At 49.5% G+C, this 16,186-nt stretch overlaps 1 protein-coding gene across 1 annotated transcript in view; it reads left to right on the plus strand.

Annotated features, from left to right (window-relative positions):
• The window catches only part of TNS3 (tensin 3), a 185,372-nt gene that overhangs the window by 74,352 nt on the left and 94,834 nt on the right, over positions 1 to 16,186 (plus strand). Inside the window, exons 10-13 of the mRNA XM_052638481.1 lie at positions 2,243 to 2,326; positions 11,756 to 11,868; positions 11,963 to 12,023; positions 12,849 to 12,924. Of these exons, the coding sequence (XP_052494441.1) occupies positions 2,243 to 2,326; positions 11,756 to 11,868; positions 11,963 to 12,023; positions 12,849 to 12,924 (334 nt within the window). The remainder of the gene's footprint in view (positions 1 to 2,242; positions 2,327 to 11,755; positions 11,869 to 11,962; positions 12,024 to 12,848; positions 12,925 to 16,186) is intronic.

The raw sequence follows: 16,186 nt of genomic DNA on the forward strand, positions 1-16,186 counted from the left end.
GGAAATATAAGCCTATTCATATGAGCCGATAAACCCTTTCCTTTCTAGCATTAAGGAATGAAATTTGACTTTCCAAATGTTTTCTGTGGAAACAAATTGGAGAGCTCATGCCTGCCAGGCAGGAAACCCAACCCTCCAGTGAAAGTCAGATCCTTTCGTGGTGATAATAAGCACTTGTGTGTGTGTGTGCCAGACAAATTGAGATTCCCGCTCACATCACATCCCTCTGGTCAGAGAGCAGATTTCATTCACCTGGCGGGATCTGGACAGAGGCCACCTCGCATTTGTGCCCACAACAGCACAGCTCTGTCTAGAACCAGAGTTTCATGTGCCATGGACGGTCCTGGCATTTTTGGAAAGCATGGAGACTGGGCTTTTTTCCACTATAAGCTTATCACTGATACTCTCTCTAAATGCCCCACTTTTTTTCTGAATAACTGAAGTGTGTCTCAGCTGCACGTGTTAGGCAATTCACATGAAAGGCTCTAAACTTTGGGGTCCTCACCTGGGAAGCAGGGCTGATGGCTGTTCCTCACAGGGTTTTTTGACAATTCCATGTGTTGTTGCATGAAAGGCGCTTGCAGCATCAGTGCTGGTATGGGCTGATGTCAATCCTGCTGGCACTAGTAGATAAGATAGTATTAAGTGCTCTTCGCTAAAGTGAAGTGACACTACCAAGATTTTTGTAACACGATTTTCTGAATTGACACCTTCCTAATTGGCGGCTGCATGGTTTGCTACTTGGTGAATAGAATATTACGTATTTAAGCATTTACCAGTATTGCCTATCCAGGTTGTTTGCAGTTTTTCCTTAGAATTTCAGTTGCTTCTTTCTAATGATTTTGTACACTGAAGTATGCCCTGATAACAGAGTCTCATAGTTACATCTTTGATCATTCCTACTATTTTTATTTTCCCCTTAGATAGTATTCCCTCAAGTAGTGTAATCATAGGGACTATTGAAGGCCTTTGTCACACAGTGTGTCCAGATCAGAACAGACACTTCCAAGTCGCAAAGTGAAGGAAGAAAAGCATTCTGGTACCAGCACGAGGAAGATAAGAGTTCATAAAGATAGAGTCAGTGCTAGTATTATGAATACTGGTACTGACATTAACAAGCTTCCCTGGTGGCTCAGATGGTAACGGATCTGCCTGTGTTGCAGGAGACCCAGGTTCAAGCTCTGGGGTAGGAAGATCCCCTGGAGAAGGGAATGGCTACCTAGTCCAGTATTCTGGGGAATCCCATGGACAGAGGACCCTGGTGGGCTACAGTCCATGGGTCGCAAAAAATTGAACATGACTTGAGTCACTGCTGCTGCTGCCGCTGCTAAGTCGCTTTAGTCGTGTCCGACTCTGTGCGACCCCATAGACGGCAGCCCACCAGACTCCCCCGTCCCAGGGATTCTCCAGGCAAGAACACTGGAGTGGGTTGCCGTTTTCTTCTCCAATGCATGAAAGTGAAAAGTGAAAGAAGTCGCTTAGTTGTGTCCGACTCTGTGCGACCCCATAGACGGCAGCCCACCGCGCTCCCCCGTCCCTGGGATTTTCTAGGCAAAAGTACTGGAGTGGGGTGCTATCGCCTTCTCCGGACTGTGTCACTAAGCAGTGATATTAACGCTGAACATAAACAGTGGCCAAAATGCATTGTCAGCATTTAATAAAACAAGTGAATTCCAGAAAAAGGAACACTTAAAAATGTATAGGTGAATATGTAATTGTACTTTTCACTCTAAAAAACACGTGCATCCGGTATGTTAAACATGCAGTGCTCAAGTGACCCTTGTTTTTGTGCAGCCCCACCAACCGGCCCCTTATTTAGACAAAGTTGTTATTTTAGATGGTTGTTTCGGTAGTTAGGACACCAGGTCTGAGCCCACCTGCGAGCAATGGCAGATGGGTGGTTATCCTGTCAGGACAGTATCCTGTGATTATTCTGGGTTGTACATGCAGCACAGAAAGTGCCACATGCTAGGATCAGGTGCTGCTGTTTAAACGGGGGCCTTCAGGCCTGGCTTCCCCTGCAGGCCGGGCTTCCACTTGGCCTGGAACATCTTCCTGGAGGAGATGAGGACTGAGAAGAGATGCTCAAGTGGGTGTGCCTGCAGAGGGAATGTAGCGAAATGGAGCTCTTAGTGAGTGCTAGGCTACTCAGAACAACCTCAGGGCCTGTCCCTTGTTACACCCCGCCTCCCACCCCTCCATGGCTGTGGAGTTAAATCTCTCTCTGTCTCTGCTTCCCCAGTGCTGACCAGGCCCTTGACAGATTCGCAATGAAGAAGTTTTATGATGATAAACTTGCAGCTTTAATGCAGCCATCCCAGAAACGGTATGTATCTGTCCCACAGCCAGAGGGAAAGGTGGAATGAGATCTTACATTAAAAAATGTAGGGACGGAAGATACACCCCCTCTGACCAGCCGTGATTAGGAAGCGGGGATTGTTGGTGTCCAGTGGTGAGTGACGAGCCACCCTGCGTGGGGATGCAGGGAGCCCCTCACCCTGGCTGACTCCGGTGTGGTCTCAGGGCTCCCTCCCCACACGCTCGGCCATCAAGTCTCCTGCGCTCCCAGCTGGTGCTGATGCTGTTACTGTGTTGGAAGTGGTTTCTTTCTCCTGAGCAGGGGTCTGTGAACTGTGTCTGAAAGGGGCTGGATGGTGGATGTGCTGGGCTTTGCAGGCCAAGTGGTCTCTGGCATGGCCCCTGTAAACAGAGGGGCTGTGGGTGGTAGAAGCCAGTGAAAGCAGCTTATCACCAACAAAGCTGTTGACACACTCAGGTTCCTAGTCGGCCAGCTTCAGAGGACCAGGAGTCCTTCTCCTTGGTCTCCTCGGCCCACGTCCCTGTGTCTCCTGCTCGGCATGGCCCCTGGCACATGCTGCGGTGGGACCCTGGGGAGCAGATTTACTTTGGCTTCTGGCCCCCAGGTGAATCCATGCTGTCGCCAGGCCCAGGTGGAGAAGAATCGGAGGAGGGTCAGGTGCGTGGCCTGAGAGGGGCCTCAGCCACTTGTCTTCCAGACCTACTTCCTCTGCAGATGGGGACATGGCGCCAAGAACACCGTTTTTACTTCAAAGCAAATGGCAGGGCATTTGCTCAAGAATTGCCAGGGCTATCGCCAAGATGGTTTTCCTGCCCCTCGCATCTCTTCCCACCAGGGCCAGCGGGCTGGGTCAGTGGACTTGGGAGGACTGAAAGCTTCATTGCTATCCAGGGGGCATAGGCACAGGGGGTTTTTGTCCAGAGCCGATTTGAGGTATTTCCATTTGGGAAAGGGATTTCCAGGGTCACCAGAGGCACTGCCTGCTTCTTCCTGGCTGTTCCCCATGGCAGGTCTGTTTGTGGACCAGAATGTGTTGTGGGTGTGAGATGGTGGGTTGGAGCCTGGCTGTGCCCTGCTCTGAGCAGAGGCCCCACAGGGCATGTGAGTTGCCTTGGAAAAACCAGCATTTCATTAGTACTACAGTTAAACAGCCCCTTGATCTATTTTGAACCATTGAGTGTCATTTCTTGGTTGAGCAGTTTCCAGAATGGTTACATTCATGTGAGCCCCTGTGTGAGATGTGAGGGAAAACAGGGGGTGACCCACCTCAAAACTCAGCACACACCAGGGAAGGATATTTGTCTTATTTTCTTCTTTTTATTCTTATTACTACAGCTTAAAAAAAAAATTATTATGTTTTGGAGTATAGCTAATTTGGGCTTCCCTGGCAGCTCAGCTGGTAAAGAATCAGCCTGCAATGAGGGAGATCCCGGTTTAAGTCCTGGGTTGGGAAGATCCCCTAGAGGAGGTCATGGCAACCCACTCTAGTATTCTTGCCTAGAGAATCTCCACGGACAGAGAAGCCTGGTGGGCTACAGTTCATGGAGTCGCAAAGAGTCGGACACAGCTGAATGCCTAAGCACAGCACAGGATAGCTAATTTAACAATGTTATGATAGTTTCAGGTGGACGGCAGAGGGACTCATCCATAAATATGCATGTATCCATTCTCCCCCAAATTCCCCTCCCAGCCAGGCTGCCACATAACATTGAGCAGAGTTCTCTGTGCTGTACCATAGTTCCTTGTTGGTTATCCATTTTAAATAAACAGTGTGTACCTGTCCATTCCAAACTCCCTAACTATCCCTTCCCCTATCCTCCCTACCCCTCCCCACCCCGGCAACCTGTAAGTTCATTCTCTAAGTCTGTGAATCTGTTTCTGTTTTGTACATAAGTTCATTTGTATCAAGCCTTTTCAGATTCCACATATTAATATAAGGGATATCATGCGATGTTTCTGCTGCAGCTTTTTAATACCATTGAGGGAGTGTGGAAAAAGGGAAGTATCTTCTCACTTTAACTTGCCCATGGTTCTCCCACATGATTACACAGCAAAAGCTGTAATATTGACATTGATGAGGGTGGTGTGGGTTAAACCTAGAATTTCGAGGCTGATCTTCCTGCTCCCTCAGAATAGGGGATCTTTTCCTGATAGCACTTGCCTCAGAAGATGCTCGCCACCTCATAACGGAGCGGGTTCATGACTGAGTGAAAGAATAGGTCCGTCTGGAGGAATATTTGAGACCCGGAGGATGTGCGATGACCGCTCATGTGGGGACAGATTCAGCGATGGTGGGACCACCATTGTGGTCCCAAAGCCCGAAGAGGAGCTCTGCAGGCTATTTTAGGACTGTGCTCAAGAAACCTTTTTGAAAGCAATCTTGGGATGAGCGTGGATTAGAGAACAGATTTATGGACATGGGGGGAGGGGGGGAGGGAGAGGGTGAAATGTATGGTGAGAGTAACATGGAAACTTACAATACCATGTGTAAAATAGATAGCCAGTGGAAACTTGTTGTATGACTTAGGGAGCTCAAACAGGGGCTCTATGACAATCTAGAAGGATGGGATCTGGAGGGAGATAGGCGGGAGGTTCGGGAGGGAGGGGACACGGGTGCACTTACAGCTGATTCTTGTTGATGTTTGACAGAAAACAAAATTCTGTAAAACAGTTATCCTTCAATTAAAAATAAATAATGGGTTTATGAGCTGGAGAGGCTGGAGCCCATTTGACGGGTGGCGGATTTTCTGTCACTTTGTGCCTCACTCCTAAAAACCACTGAGCAGTTGACCAGCAGCTCGGCCAGCAGCGGCTGTTGGAGGCTGTGTGCTCCCAGCAGGATTCCTCAGGCAAGAGCACTTATCTCTCCCTGCACCTTTTGCCTTGAGCAAGCCTCAGGAGCAGCTTGAGGTCACCCCCAAGTAACCTCCTATGAGGATGATGAACCTTCTGCTTCAGAGAGGCACCCATGACCTTGGAGGCCCTTTCACTTTGACAAGTAATTAAGGAAAACCCTCCTACAGCCTTAGTTATCAACAGCATCATGGAAGTCATGACTTAAATGATGAAATTTTCTGACTTCCTTTTCTTCTCCCCTTTTCCTTTCCTTCTGTGAAGGAGTTGGGAGTGAATCCCATTACTTTGGGTTTGTTTAGCGGGGAGAATGACAGGTGACTGGCTTGCTCTTTGGGACAGCAAATATCTCCTGAGAGTTCGGGGAAGAAGAGACACCCCGGAAGTCCTGGGTGAGGGTTGTTCCTGTGTCCCCTGAGGTAGAGGAAGAGAAGCCAGAAGTCTGGGCGTGCAGAAAGCAAGATTGGATTCCTAGGTGTTTCTCATAGCCTGAAAAGTTCCCCAACATTGCAGCGTCCTTTGATACTTAAGTTCCTTGGACAGCCAGGAGATTAAACCAGTCAATCTTAAAGGAAATCAGTCCTGAATATTCATCGGAAGGATTGATGCTGAAGCTGAAGCTCCAATACTTTGGCCCCCTGATGTGAAGAGCTGACTCATTGGAAAAGACCCTGATGCTGGGAAAGATTGAGGGCAAGCGGAGAAGGGGGTGACAGAGGATGAAATGGTTGATGGCATCACCGACTCAGTGGACATGAGTTTAAGCAAACTCTGGGAGATAATGGAGGACAGGGAAGCCTGGCATGCTGCAGTCCGTGGGGTTGCAAAGAGTCGGACACGACTCAGGGACTGAACAACAGCCTCAGAACCCCCACAGTCCTCTTTTTTCCAGGTCACACTCAGGTGGCCTAGAGCGGAGCTTCTCAGCCACTCATCTGAGAGACTGATAAGGGTATGAAAGAGTTCTGGGACAGCAGGATGAGGCCCCCCTGAAGAAAAATTTATGAAAAGTTCATTTTACTGTACAGAGGTTTTCTTTACCCCTCCCGCACCACACACACAGATGGGTGGTGCACAGAGGGGAGGTGGGCTTGATTCATGGTGTCGAGTGTCCCATTGCACACAGCCAAGAGTGCCTCCCTGGACTGAGGCCACAGTCACTGTGGGATCTGGAGTTTCAGATTTGCCAATTAGAGTTGCCTGGAGGAAGGCCCCCAAGAAGGGCAAGGAGCCTGTGCTGTCCTCCTTGGCCATGTCAACCTGTCTGGGTTCTGGGTGGTAGGCTGGGGTGACAGGCAAGGCCCCTAGGCTTACATCAGCTCATTTACGTCAGCCATCAGCCACGGCTAGGGGGCACAGGCAAGGGTGCTGTCTCCACGCTGTCCATACACTTTACAAAAGTAAATATACAAATGACCTTGTCACTCGTCCCTCTCTTAGGAGGTACATAGTGACATGAGTTGGTGTCAGGTTTTCTTTAAAGGCCGTTCTGATGGCAGTCGGGCTGCTAACAAACGTTATGCTAACTTTTGCAATATCACAAAACCCAGAACTTGTACTCAGAAGTTATGCACTGTATCCCATGAACAAGTAACCAAAGATGACTTCAGTTCCACAAAGTTAGGCAATAAAGTTGCTGAAAAGTAGCACTACTCCTGCTGGTTCTGCTGCTAAGTCGCTTCAGTCGTGTCCGTCTCTGGGTGACCCCAAGGACGGCAGCCCACCAGGCTCCCCCGTCCCTGGGATTCTTCAGGCAAGAACACTGGAATGGGTTGCCCTTTCCTTCTCCAGTGCATGAAAGTGAAAAGTGAAAGTGAAGTCGCTCAGTCTTGTCCGACTCTTCTTAGCCACCCCGTGGACTGCTCTAACGAACAGAAAATACCCTGAAATGGATAAAATAATTTTATATTTTTTCCTTATTAAGAAAGCATGTGAAGGAAGGCTTAAGTTGCATTGTACAATATTTTTGTCTTTGATTTACCTAACTATGAATCCATGTAAAGCAGATTTTTATAAAGGGCAGATGAGAACTGTAGACCAGGAGCTTGATTGCAGTGGTTCAGTGATGAACTGGTCAGAAGGGCAGATGTCCAGGATCGCCTTCCTCCCCTCTGTCTCTAACCCTGTGTGAGTGTGAGCCCTGGTCTTCCAGCTCCTACTTCTCTGGTGATGTTGACACTGCTCCTCAAAGAAGCACCTTCTCACGCTCCCTCTGGCCACTGGGCGGCAGTGCTGGCCAGGCTGTGTCAGTGCAAGGGGCAGACCCTCCATGTTTGCATCCAAAAGTGAATCGGGGACTTCCCTGGGGACGCAGTGGATGAAAATTCACATGCCAATTCAGGGACACCGGTTTAATCCCTGGTCTGGGAAGATTCCACATGCTGCGGGGCAACTGAGCCTGTGTGCCACCGTTAGAGAGCCCGTGTGCCACAACTGCTGAGCCCATGCTCTAGAGCCCGTGAGCCAAAACTACTGAGCCTGTGTGTACTAAAGCCCCCGAGCCTAGAGCCTGTGCTCTTCAGCAGGAGAGACCACCACACCGAGAAGCCCACAGACCGCAATGAAGAACAGCCCCTGCTCAACGCCACTGAGAAAGCCCGCGCACAGCAACGAAGTTTCAGCACAAAGAAGGAAAAAGGGTGAAACAGAAACTGACCACCCCCTGCCTTCCGTGATGCCTGGTCTGTGTTTTGGTGGATCCCTGAGATGTCCAGACTGAAGGGCCACCTTGCCTGGAGTGGTCAGTGCACACTGAGCAAACGGCCAGGTGCCCGTGGAGTAAACACAGAGGCTGGGCCACTGACAAGGCCAAGGAAGCGGATTGCGTGGTGACCAGGGCTGCCCAGCACTGGAAGAGGGGAGACTGCTGTCCAGAGTGGGCAGGGATTCCCAACCCCAGTTCAACATCCCTTTTCATATGCTCACAAGCAGGGGGCTGGCGAACCCAGAAATCTGCAGTGCATGGCATTCAGGTGATTAAATATAGGTGCACAGGTCACCTGAACATTCCCGTGTCTGCCCGCAGTGGAATCGAGGCATCTGTTGTTCAAATGGAAGATAAAACGAAAAGGCCTGTGGAGCCATCTGGTGGTCAGAGCCCTGCAGCCATGGCCTGGCTTCGCGGCCTCAGGACCCCTAGGGCTTCCATCTGGTCTCTGTGCTTGGATGAGTGAGGTTTTGTCCTCTTTTGAAAGGGGAGAGTGTTTTGCCACCAGGAAAATGTGAATACCATCAAGGGCACCTAAGTTGAAGCTAGCATTTTTTTTTTTTATAGAAGGATGGCTTTTAAGTAGAGTTTTAAACTTTATTTTTAAAATTTACTGGGTATTTCCTTTTGTTCAGTTTGCTTTGTATGCAAATTCAACTGCTTGAGATGACGGACTGCATCTGAGTTGCTGGTATAAATTAGATATTTTAAAAAATTTAGATGTACTTGACTAATGACATTGTGTAAATTTAAGGTGTATGACATGTTTTTTAAAATTTATTTTGAAATTTGATTTTAATCAGAGGGTAATTGCTTTACAATATTGTGTTGGTTTCTGCCATATATCAGCATGAATCAGCCATAGATATGCACATGTCTCCTCCCTCTTGAACCTCCCTTCTGCCTCCTACCCCATCCCATCCCTCTGAGGAGCTCAGCCTGGTAGTCTGTGACAACCTATTCATTTTATTTTTTGACTGCCTGGAATCTTGATTGCTTTGTGCAAGCTTTCTCTGGTTGCAGCAAGTGGGGACTACTCTTTGTTGCAATGCACGGCTTCAGTTGTGGCACACAGGCTTAGTTGCTCTGTGGCAGGTGGACTCTTCTGGGACCGGGAATCCAACCCATGTCCTTTGTATTGGCAGGTGGGTTCTTAACCACTGCACTACCAGGGAAGTCCTAAGTTGTATGACGTGTTAGTTTGATGCATTCATATATTGTAGTATGATAGCTACTGTAGCCATAATTAGCACCTCTGTCATATTACATAATTATAATTTATTTTTAGTGGTTGGAACAATTAAGTTCTATCTCTTAGCAAGTTTGATAATTATAATATACAAATATATAAATATACATATATACATTATACATATTATACATAATATATTTGATAAATATAAATATACAAATATATAAATATGCATATATACATTATACGTATACATAATAAATTTGATAAATATAAATACATTTTATAAATATAATATACAGTGTCTATATTTACTATGCTCATGCTGGTGTTTATATATATAAATATATACAAGTATATTATATAAATATATTTATCAAATATAATATATTTGATAAATATACAGTGTCTGTATTTACTATGCTCATGCTGGTGTTTATATATATAAATATATACAGGTATATTATACAAATGTATTTATCAAATATATTTGATAAATATAATATACAGTGTCTGTATTTACTATGCTCATGCTGGTGTTTATATATATAAATATATACAAATATATAAATATATTATACATATATACATTATACATATTATACATAATATACAAATATATTTATATATAAATATACAAATATATTTATCAAATATATTTGATAAATATAATATACAGTGTCTGTATTTACTATGCTCATGCTGGTGTTGTGTCACTTCAGTCATGTCCAACTCTTTTGTGACCCCATGGACTGTGGCTCACTAGGCTCCTCTGTCCATGGGATTCTCCAAGCAACAACACTGGAGTGAGCTGCCACAGCCTCCTCCAGGGAACCCGCATCTCTTGTCTCCTGCATTGCAGGCGGATTCTTTATGGCTAAGCAATGGGGAAGCCCATACTTACCATACTGTGCATTATATTTCTAGGGCATATTTACTGCTCATTGTAAGCGTGTACCCTTTAAAAATTCTGTTCTGTCCCCAAAGCCCAACCCCTGGTAACCACCATTTTACTCTGTTTTTGTATGTATGGCTTTTTAAGATTCCATATATGAGTGCTGTTATACCATGGGGAGATATTACCTCACAACTGTTAGAAAAGGCAGTGGTCGAAAGACAAGAAAAAACAAGTGTTTACAAGAATGTGGAGAAAAGGGAGCCTTTGTGCATTGTTGGTGAGAATGTAAACTGGTGCAGCCACTGTTGAAAAGAATGTGGAAGTTGCTCAAAAAATTAAAAATAGAACTGCCATATGATTCAGCAGTTGCACTTCTGGGTATATTTCTGAAGGAAATGAAGAGAGGCTCTCGAAGAGATCTCTTCACTCCCATGTTTCTTATTCACAATAGCCAAGATGTGGAAACAATTTAGATATCCCTCAATGGGTGAATGAATAAAGAGTATGTGGTAAAAATGTATGATGGAGTATTACTCAGCCACAAAATATAATGAGATTCTGCCATCTGCAACAACGTGGATGGACCTTGAGGTCATTATTCTCAGTGATATAAGTCAGAGAAACCAGAATGTGTTTAACTTAAGTGGGCCGAGCCTGAGTAGCATTCGGTCCTAGGGTGTTTATGTGGGGGATGTCCCTGCTCTGTGGGGAGTGGACTAGAGTGAGCTGAGTGAAGGGTATGGAGGAAATTGTGCTGGCCACACAGCCCGGTGATTCAGTGATTGCTTCCCTCCTGCGCCTGCTTGGCTCTGTGTTGGCATTAGAGATGTACAGAGATGTTGGATGTCGTGGGGTTTGCGTTTGCTCAGAAATCATGCACAATGGATAGAGAGAGGGGCTGAGGCCGGGCAGCATCTGCGAGGTTGGCAGGTCTGTGCCCTCTTGGGTAGGTGTGCCCTACCACCTTGTGCCTTGGGAGAAACCAGTGAGGAAGCACTTATTGGGTAGAATCTTCTCCCTAGACTGTCAAGCACCCACACAGGGTGCGGGCGTCAGCATGGCACACAAGGCTGTGCGTGGTATTGAGAGAGAAGACAGGTCTCCCAGCTCACCGCACACGTGCTCATCCTGCCGCTGAGATGGGCGGTGAGGAGGAAGGGCAGAGAGGAGACGGAAGACAGGAGGGCGAGGTGGCTCAGGTGGCGGGGGGCCTCTCAGTGAGATGGGGCATCCACAGGCTTCCTGTGGGCTCGCCATGTGGACTCCAGCCTTCTGTAGGTTTCCTGGTGTGAGCAGAGTGCGCAGTGGGTGGGACTGAGAGGTAGACTCAGGGACCTTGATGTATAGTTTGGTTCAGAGAGCATGCTCACGTGACTGCAGGCCTCTTGCTTTCCCATTCTGGGTGGGGGGCTGTGACAGTCCCGTGGCCTAGCCCTGCCCGACTCTGGATTCCGTGGACAGAGGTGTTGCCACCTGCACTTGGGGTGCAGAGCAGGAGGTGCCATGTGTGGGGGCTCACGCCCAGGAGGCACCCTTGCTTGTGCTTCCAGATTACTGGCCGCATCAGTGTGGGAGGCCCAGAGACTCTCGGTGGGGTTGTGGGCTTAGCCGTGCTCTGCAGGGCATGGGCCAAGCCCTGGCTTGCAGACACCCCTCCTTGCTGTGAGCAGTTAGGATGGGTCCTCTCCCGAAACTCCTGAAAAAGCAGGTGTGTTTCCTCCTTTCCCTCTGAGCCCACCTGCGCTCCGAGCTGTCGGGGGAGCTCTAAGCTGCTGCCCTTTGCAGGTATGTGCAGTTTCTCAGTGGGCTCCTGTCAGGAACGGTGAAGATGAATGCCTCGCCCCTGTTCCTGCATTTCGTCATCCTGCACGGAACCCCCAACTTTGACTCGGGTGGAGGTGAGTGTCTCCCGCAGGGTGGGGTCTGGAGGTGTGCCGCCTGGCACTGGCCCGCAGTTCCGCGTGTTTATAGCCGACTCTGCCTGTGTTTCAGTGTGCCGGCCCTTTCTCAAGCTCTACCAGGCCATGCAGCCCGTGTACACGTCGGGGATCTAGTAAGTGCGGCTGCTCTCCTGGGACCGCGGGAGAGCCAGGGAGGGGCCTGCTCCAGCCTGCTTCTCCCTTGGGAGGTGTGGGAGGCATGACATCTGGGGAGCCCAGAGGAGGGGTCATAACGGGAGCCATGGGCGGCTGCCCCATCACCCTGCCTGGTGGGTGTCCGCCACGGTCACCCAGCTGGCTGTGCGAAGACGCAGGGACACAGGGACCCGGGGGCGGGAGAGGGTCCCGCACTGTGTGGAAGTAATCATGTCAGAGCCTGCGACAGGGCCATGGTGTTTTGCCTTTCTCTCCCCTTGGCAGTTTAGATAAAGGGCAGGCAGATGTTTCCAGAATATGTACTAATTCTAGACTTACTTGATTTGCCTTTTTGGGAGTTTGGTTTAGCATTTTATACACATTAATGGAAAATGAGTAAAGGAAAAAAATGTGTTGTCATCACTCAAAACGAACTGTTATCATATGTCTGGACTCCTGTTGGACCCTGGCATCGGTGACACTTGGGCCATGTCACCCTCTGCTAACCACAGAGGCTGTGCCGGCAGAACCCCAGTACTCCACGCTGCGTGCCCTGCTGTGCCTGGGCCTGGGGTGAGGCTGCGACCACTGGCACTGACATTGCCCTCAGGACCTTGCCTGGCCCATTGCTTTTTTGTACCTTTTAGACTCATTTTCATAGGAGAGAGTCTAAGGAATTGAGATGCCTGGGCCAAGCAGGATATTTTGTCTAATTTCAATTGTAGGGTTCCTTTTCTCAGAAGGTATTCTTTCCATTAAATCATGAAATTGTATCATGATGTGCCTTCTTCTTTATTCCAAAGCAATGTTGGCCCAGAGAACCAAAGCAGGATCTACATCGCCATCGAGCCGGCCCAGCTCCTGAAAGGGGACATCATGGTGAGTGTCATGGCCTTGCCCCTGCTCTCCCAGGAATCAATGGAAAGGGAAAAACAAGCTCATCCTAAAGCAGTAGCATCAGACCCCGCCCCCCGAAAACCTGTAAGAAGAATGGAAGTAGCCTTTACCTTAAGGAAATCAGTTGATTTTCTGAATAAACCTGTTTTAATAAAAGGAACAGAACAAATTGTTAGAGCTACTTGCTATGTGCACCCTTGAAATTAAAGTCCTAACTCAACCACCGCTCTTCCCAGGATTCCAGTTCCCCGAGTATAATGTGCAGTCTTAAAATGACTAGGCCTTCCAGGGGCAGGTGCAGACATAAAATATTCATTGTTAGTGTCTAAGTGGGAGATAGAGCTAGCGTCTTGCAGCTTGGCTTATGAGTGAAATAGTGATTTCTCCAGGTAGTTTTGATTCTTGGGTCTGCTGCTTCTTGGGGGAGACTAGCTTTTCCACCTTCGCCTTTTATCTATCCTAAGTATTAAAAAAAACGCATAAGTCTAAAATAATTTAAGAGAAAATTGTCTGAAATAATGAACAACTTTGAGGCATGTGTGTGCTTCCCACATGCATAGACTAGCTCTCCTGTAATCTATTTGAGGCCTAGGAGGATACCCTATGACAAGAAGAGAAGAGTGTTTACAAATTGACTTTTTATTTAAGTGGCTCAATCAGAGTTTTCTAGGATTTTCATTGTGTGTGTGTGTATGTTGTGTGTGTGTGTGTTTGTGTGCACTCAGCCCCTCAGTTGTGTCCAATTCTTTGTGACCCCCTGAACTCTAGCCAGCCAGGCTCCTCTCTCCATGAAACTTTCCAGGCAAGAATACTGGAGTGGGTTTCCATGCCCTCCTCTAGGGGATCTTCCCGACCCAGGAGATCAGTCTGTGTCTCCTGCATTGGCAGGTGACTTCTTTAACACTGCACTGCCTGGGAGGCCCATAGGATTCTCATTAGTTTTCGCATGCCTGGTTGTGGGGCTCCGCCTCCCAGAAAGAGCACCTGATGTGGGCTGCTGGCTGCAGGTCTTCCTGAGGCAACCAGTCCAGAAGCCAGTGGGGGATTCACTGCATCAGCCCCTTCTCTCTACTCTTCCTCCCACCTCCTTCCTTCCTCTATCTTTCTGTCTTCCTCCTCCTCTCCCTCCCACTGTCTCTTGCCTTCCCCCTTCCTTTTGCACCATCAATTTATTTGTCCAGCGATCCTTTTTTGAGTATTCTGAGCTTTCCAAGTTGGGCCCTAGCACCGGAAGGAAGGGTGGGACAGAGGGACATCTTTGCCCTGGAGGAGCCTGGTTGGGTGAATGGATATCAGGAGGGGGATCCAGTAGTACCGCAGAATGGGTCCTGATGGCTGAGGCCGGCCGACCGGGAGGTTCAGGTGGAAGTGCCCTCGGAGTTGGGTGTGAGGCCCTGGCTTGGGGGTGCAGCAGTCCCCAGGCCTTGAGGATACCCTTGTGGAAGTTAGTTGTCCTGGGAGTTTGAAGCCAGGTTGTGCTCTTTTGTGTGTCCTGAAAATGCACCGAATCACCTCTTAAGGGTAAGCCTTCTAGGACTTAGAGGAGTAGCAAGGATGGGAGGAGAACGTGCCTAGTCTCCAGCGGAAGGAAGGAAGCCCTGCAGCTCTATATGAGAACAGCAGATCGATACGGCCCGAGAGCATCAAGCAGAAGATGGGCCTGAGTCCCATGCCTGGGCTCCCACCAGATCTACAGCTTAATGGGGCTGGGTGGCCTCAGATGGGTCCTTATCCAAGCTTGCACCCCCTTTTGCTGCCTGAGGCCCGTAAGTGGGCTTCATGGGGATGAGATTGAACTGCGGCAGCTGGCAGGGTGTGAAGGCTGCATAGTATAATCGAGTGCCCGCTGGTGGGGCCACCACCTGCACTCCTGGAAGACCCCCTCCTCAGCAGACCTCACCCCCACGAGTCTCCCTGCTGTCCTAGGGCAATGGGGGCACTGCAGCCAGCCCGCCACCCCGGAGCAAGGTGTCTGAGAAAACATCACGTGCTGGAATGCAGTCTCAGCAGGCGGGTGGGGTCTTTCTGAGGGGACCTGGGTGGGAGGTTGTGGTTTGGCCCTTGGTTTCTGGGAGGCAGATCTGGGAATGGGCAGGGTGGGAAAGGGGAGCAGGTGGGTGAAGGAGGTGGTGGCAGACATGCTTGGACTTGGCTTCCGTGAGCTGGCGCGGGTATGGTGCCAGGAGCCATCCCTGGGCACGCGGCGTACTTGTTGAAGCCGCAGCAGGAAGGCTCCTGCCTGTGAGTTTGGGACACTGTCTCCTGCACTGTCTTCAGATGAAAGGTGGTGCCTGGGGCACACACACGGCCACATGAAAGGTGCCTGTCACCGCGTGCGCTTGGCCCACGGCTCTTTTCAGGTACATTGGTAAGTCGCTTCCATCCAGTGGCTGCGGGGACTCGCCAACTTGCCCTTCCCTGTGCTTTTGCTTCCTCTTTGCAAGAAGTCCCAAAGTGTGATTATTAGGCCCCTCTCAAGAAGTTTCATTTCCATTGCACACTGATGAGTCTGCTCAGTGCCCAGTGGGGCCTTCTGAAGCACCAGCTCTAGGTGAAGGTGTTGGGCCAGCAAGGGTTTGGGGAGCACCTGCCTGAGACCTCTGGGCCCAAGCGAGGCCTGGGTGGGGATGTAGGGTGGCCACTGGTGTGGCCGGGCATGGTCAGTTTAGAGCTGTCAGACTGGAGCCTTCCTCTTACAGTGCTGGAAGCTCATGGCCTGCAAGCAGGGTCTTCAAAGGGAGGGGGACCTCCCCCCCCCGCCCCCCCCGCCAGTTGTGGGAGAACAGAGGTGGGTGCAGCACCGGCCCGAGTGGGAGGAATGGCAAGAGGCCTGGCATGGTCCTCAGAGCACGTGGGCCGCACCCTGCTCCCAGGAGCTGGGGAGGAAGACCTGGCGCCTCTCCCCTGGGTCGGACGCCTCATTCCCTGTGAGCACCCTGCCTCTGCCGCCTGCTTTCTAGTCTGGGTTTTAGGAAAGGACAGGTCACGCTCAGTGGCCCCTGCCGTCTGCTCTCCTCCCTCCCCCACCCCTCAGTGGCCATCTCCCTGGTGTTCGCCATCATTTGGCTGCTTGCTCTTCATGGGGCCTCCTCTTCCCTCAGCTCCGCCTGCAGCCCCTCCTCTCCGGGTGGTCCCCGGCTCCTGACTGGTCTACTGTCCTCTGGGCAGCTTCCCTTTCGCAAGTGCTGCTCCTTCTGGCAGGAGCAATTGCTCTGAGGGGTCCAGGCTGCCTCTTACTTGCTTC

This window comes from Budorcas taxicolor, chromosome 4, assembly GCF_023091745.1.
Source record: "Budorcas taxicolor isolate Tak-1 chromosome 4, Takin1.1, whole genome shotgun sequence".
Classification (NCBI taxonomy): Eukaryota; Metazoa; Chordata; class Mammalia; order Artiodactyla; family Bovidae; genus Budorcas; species Budorcas taxicolor.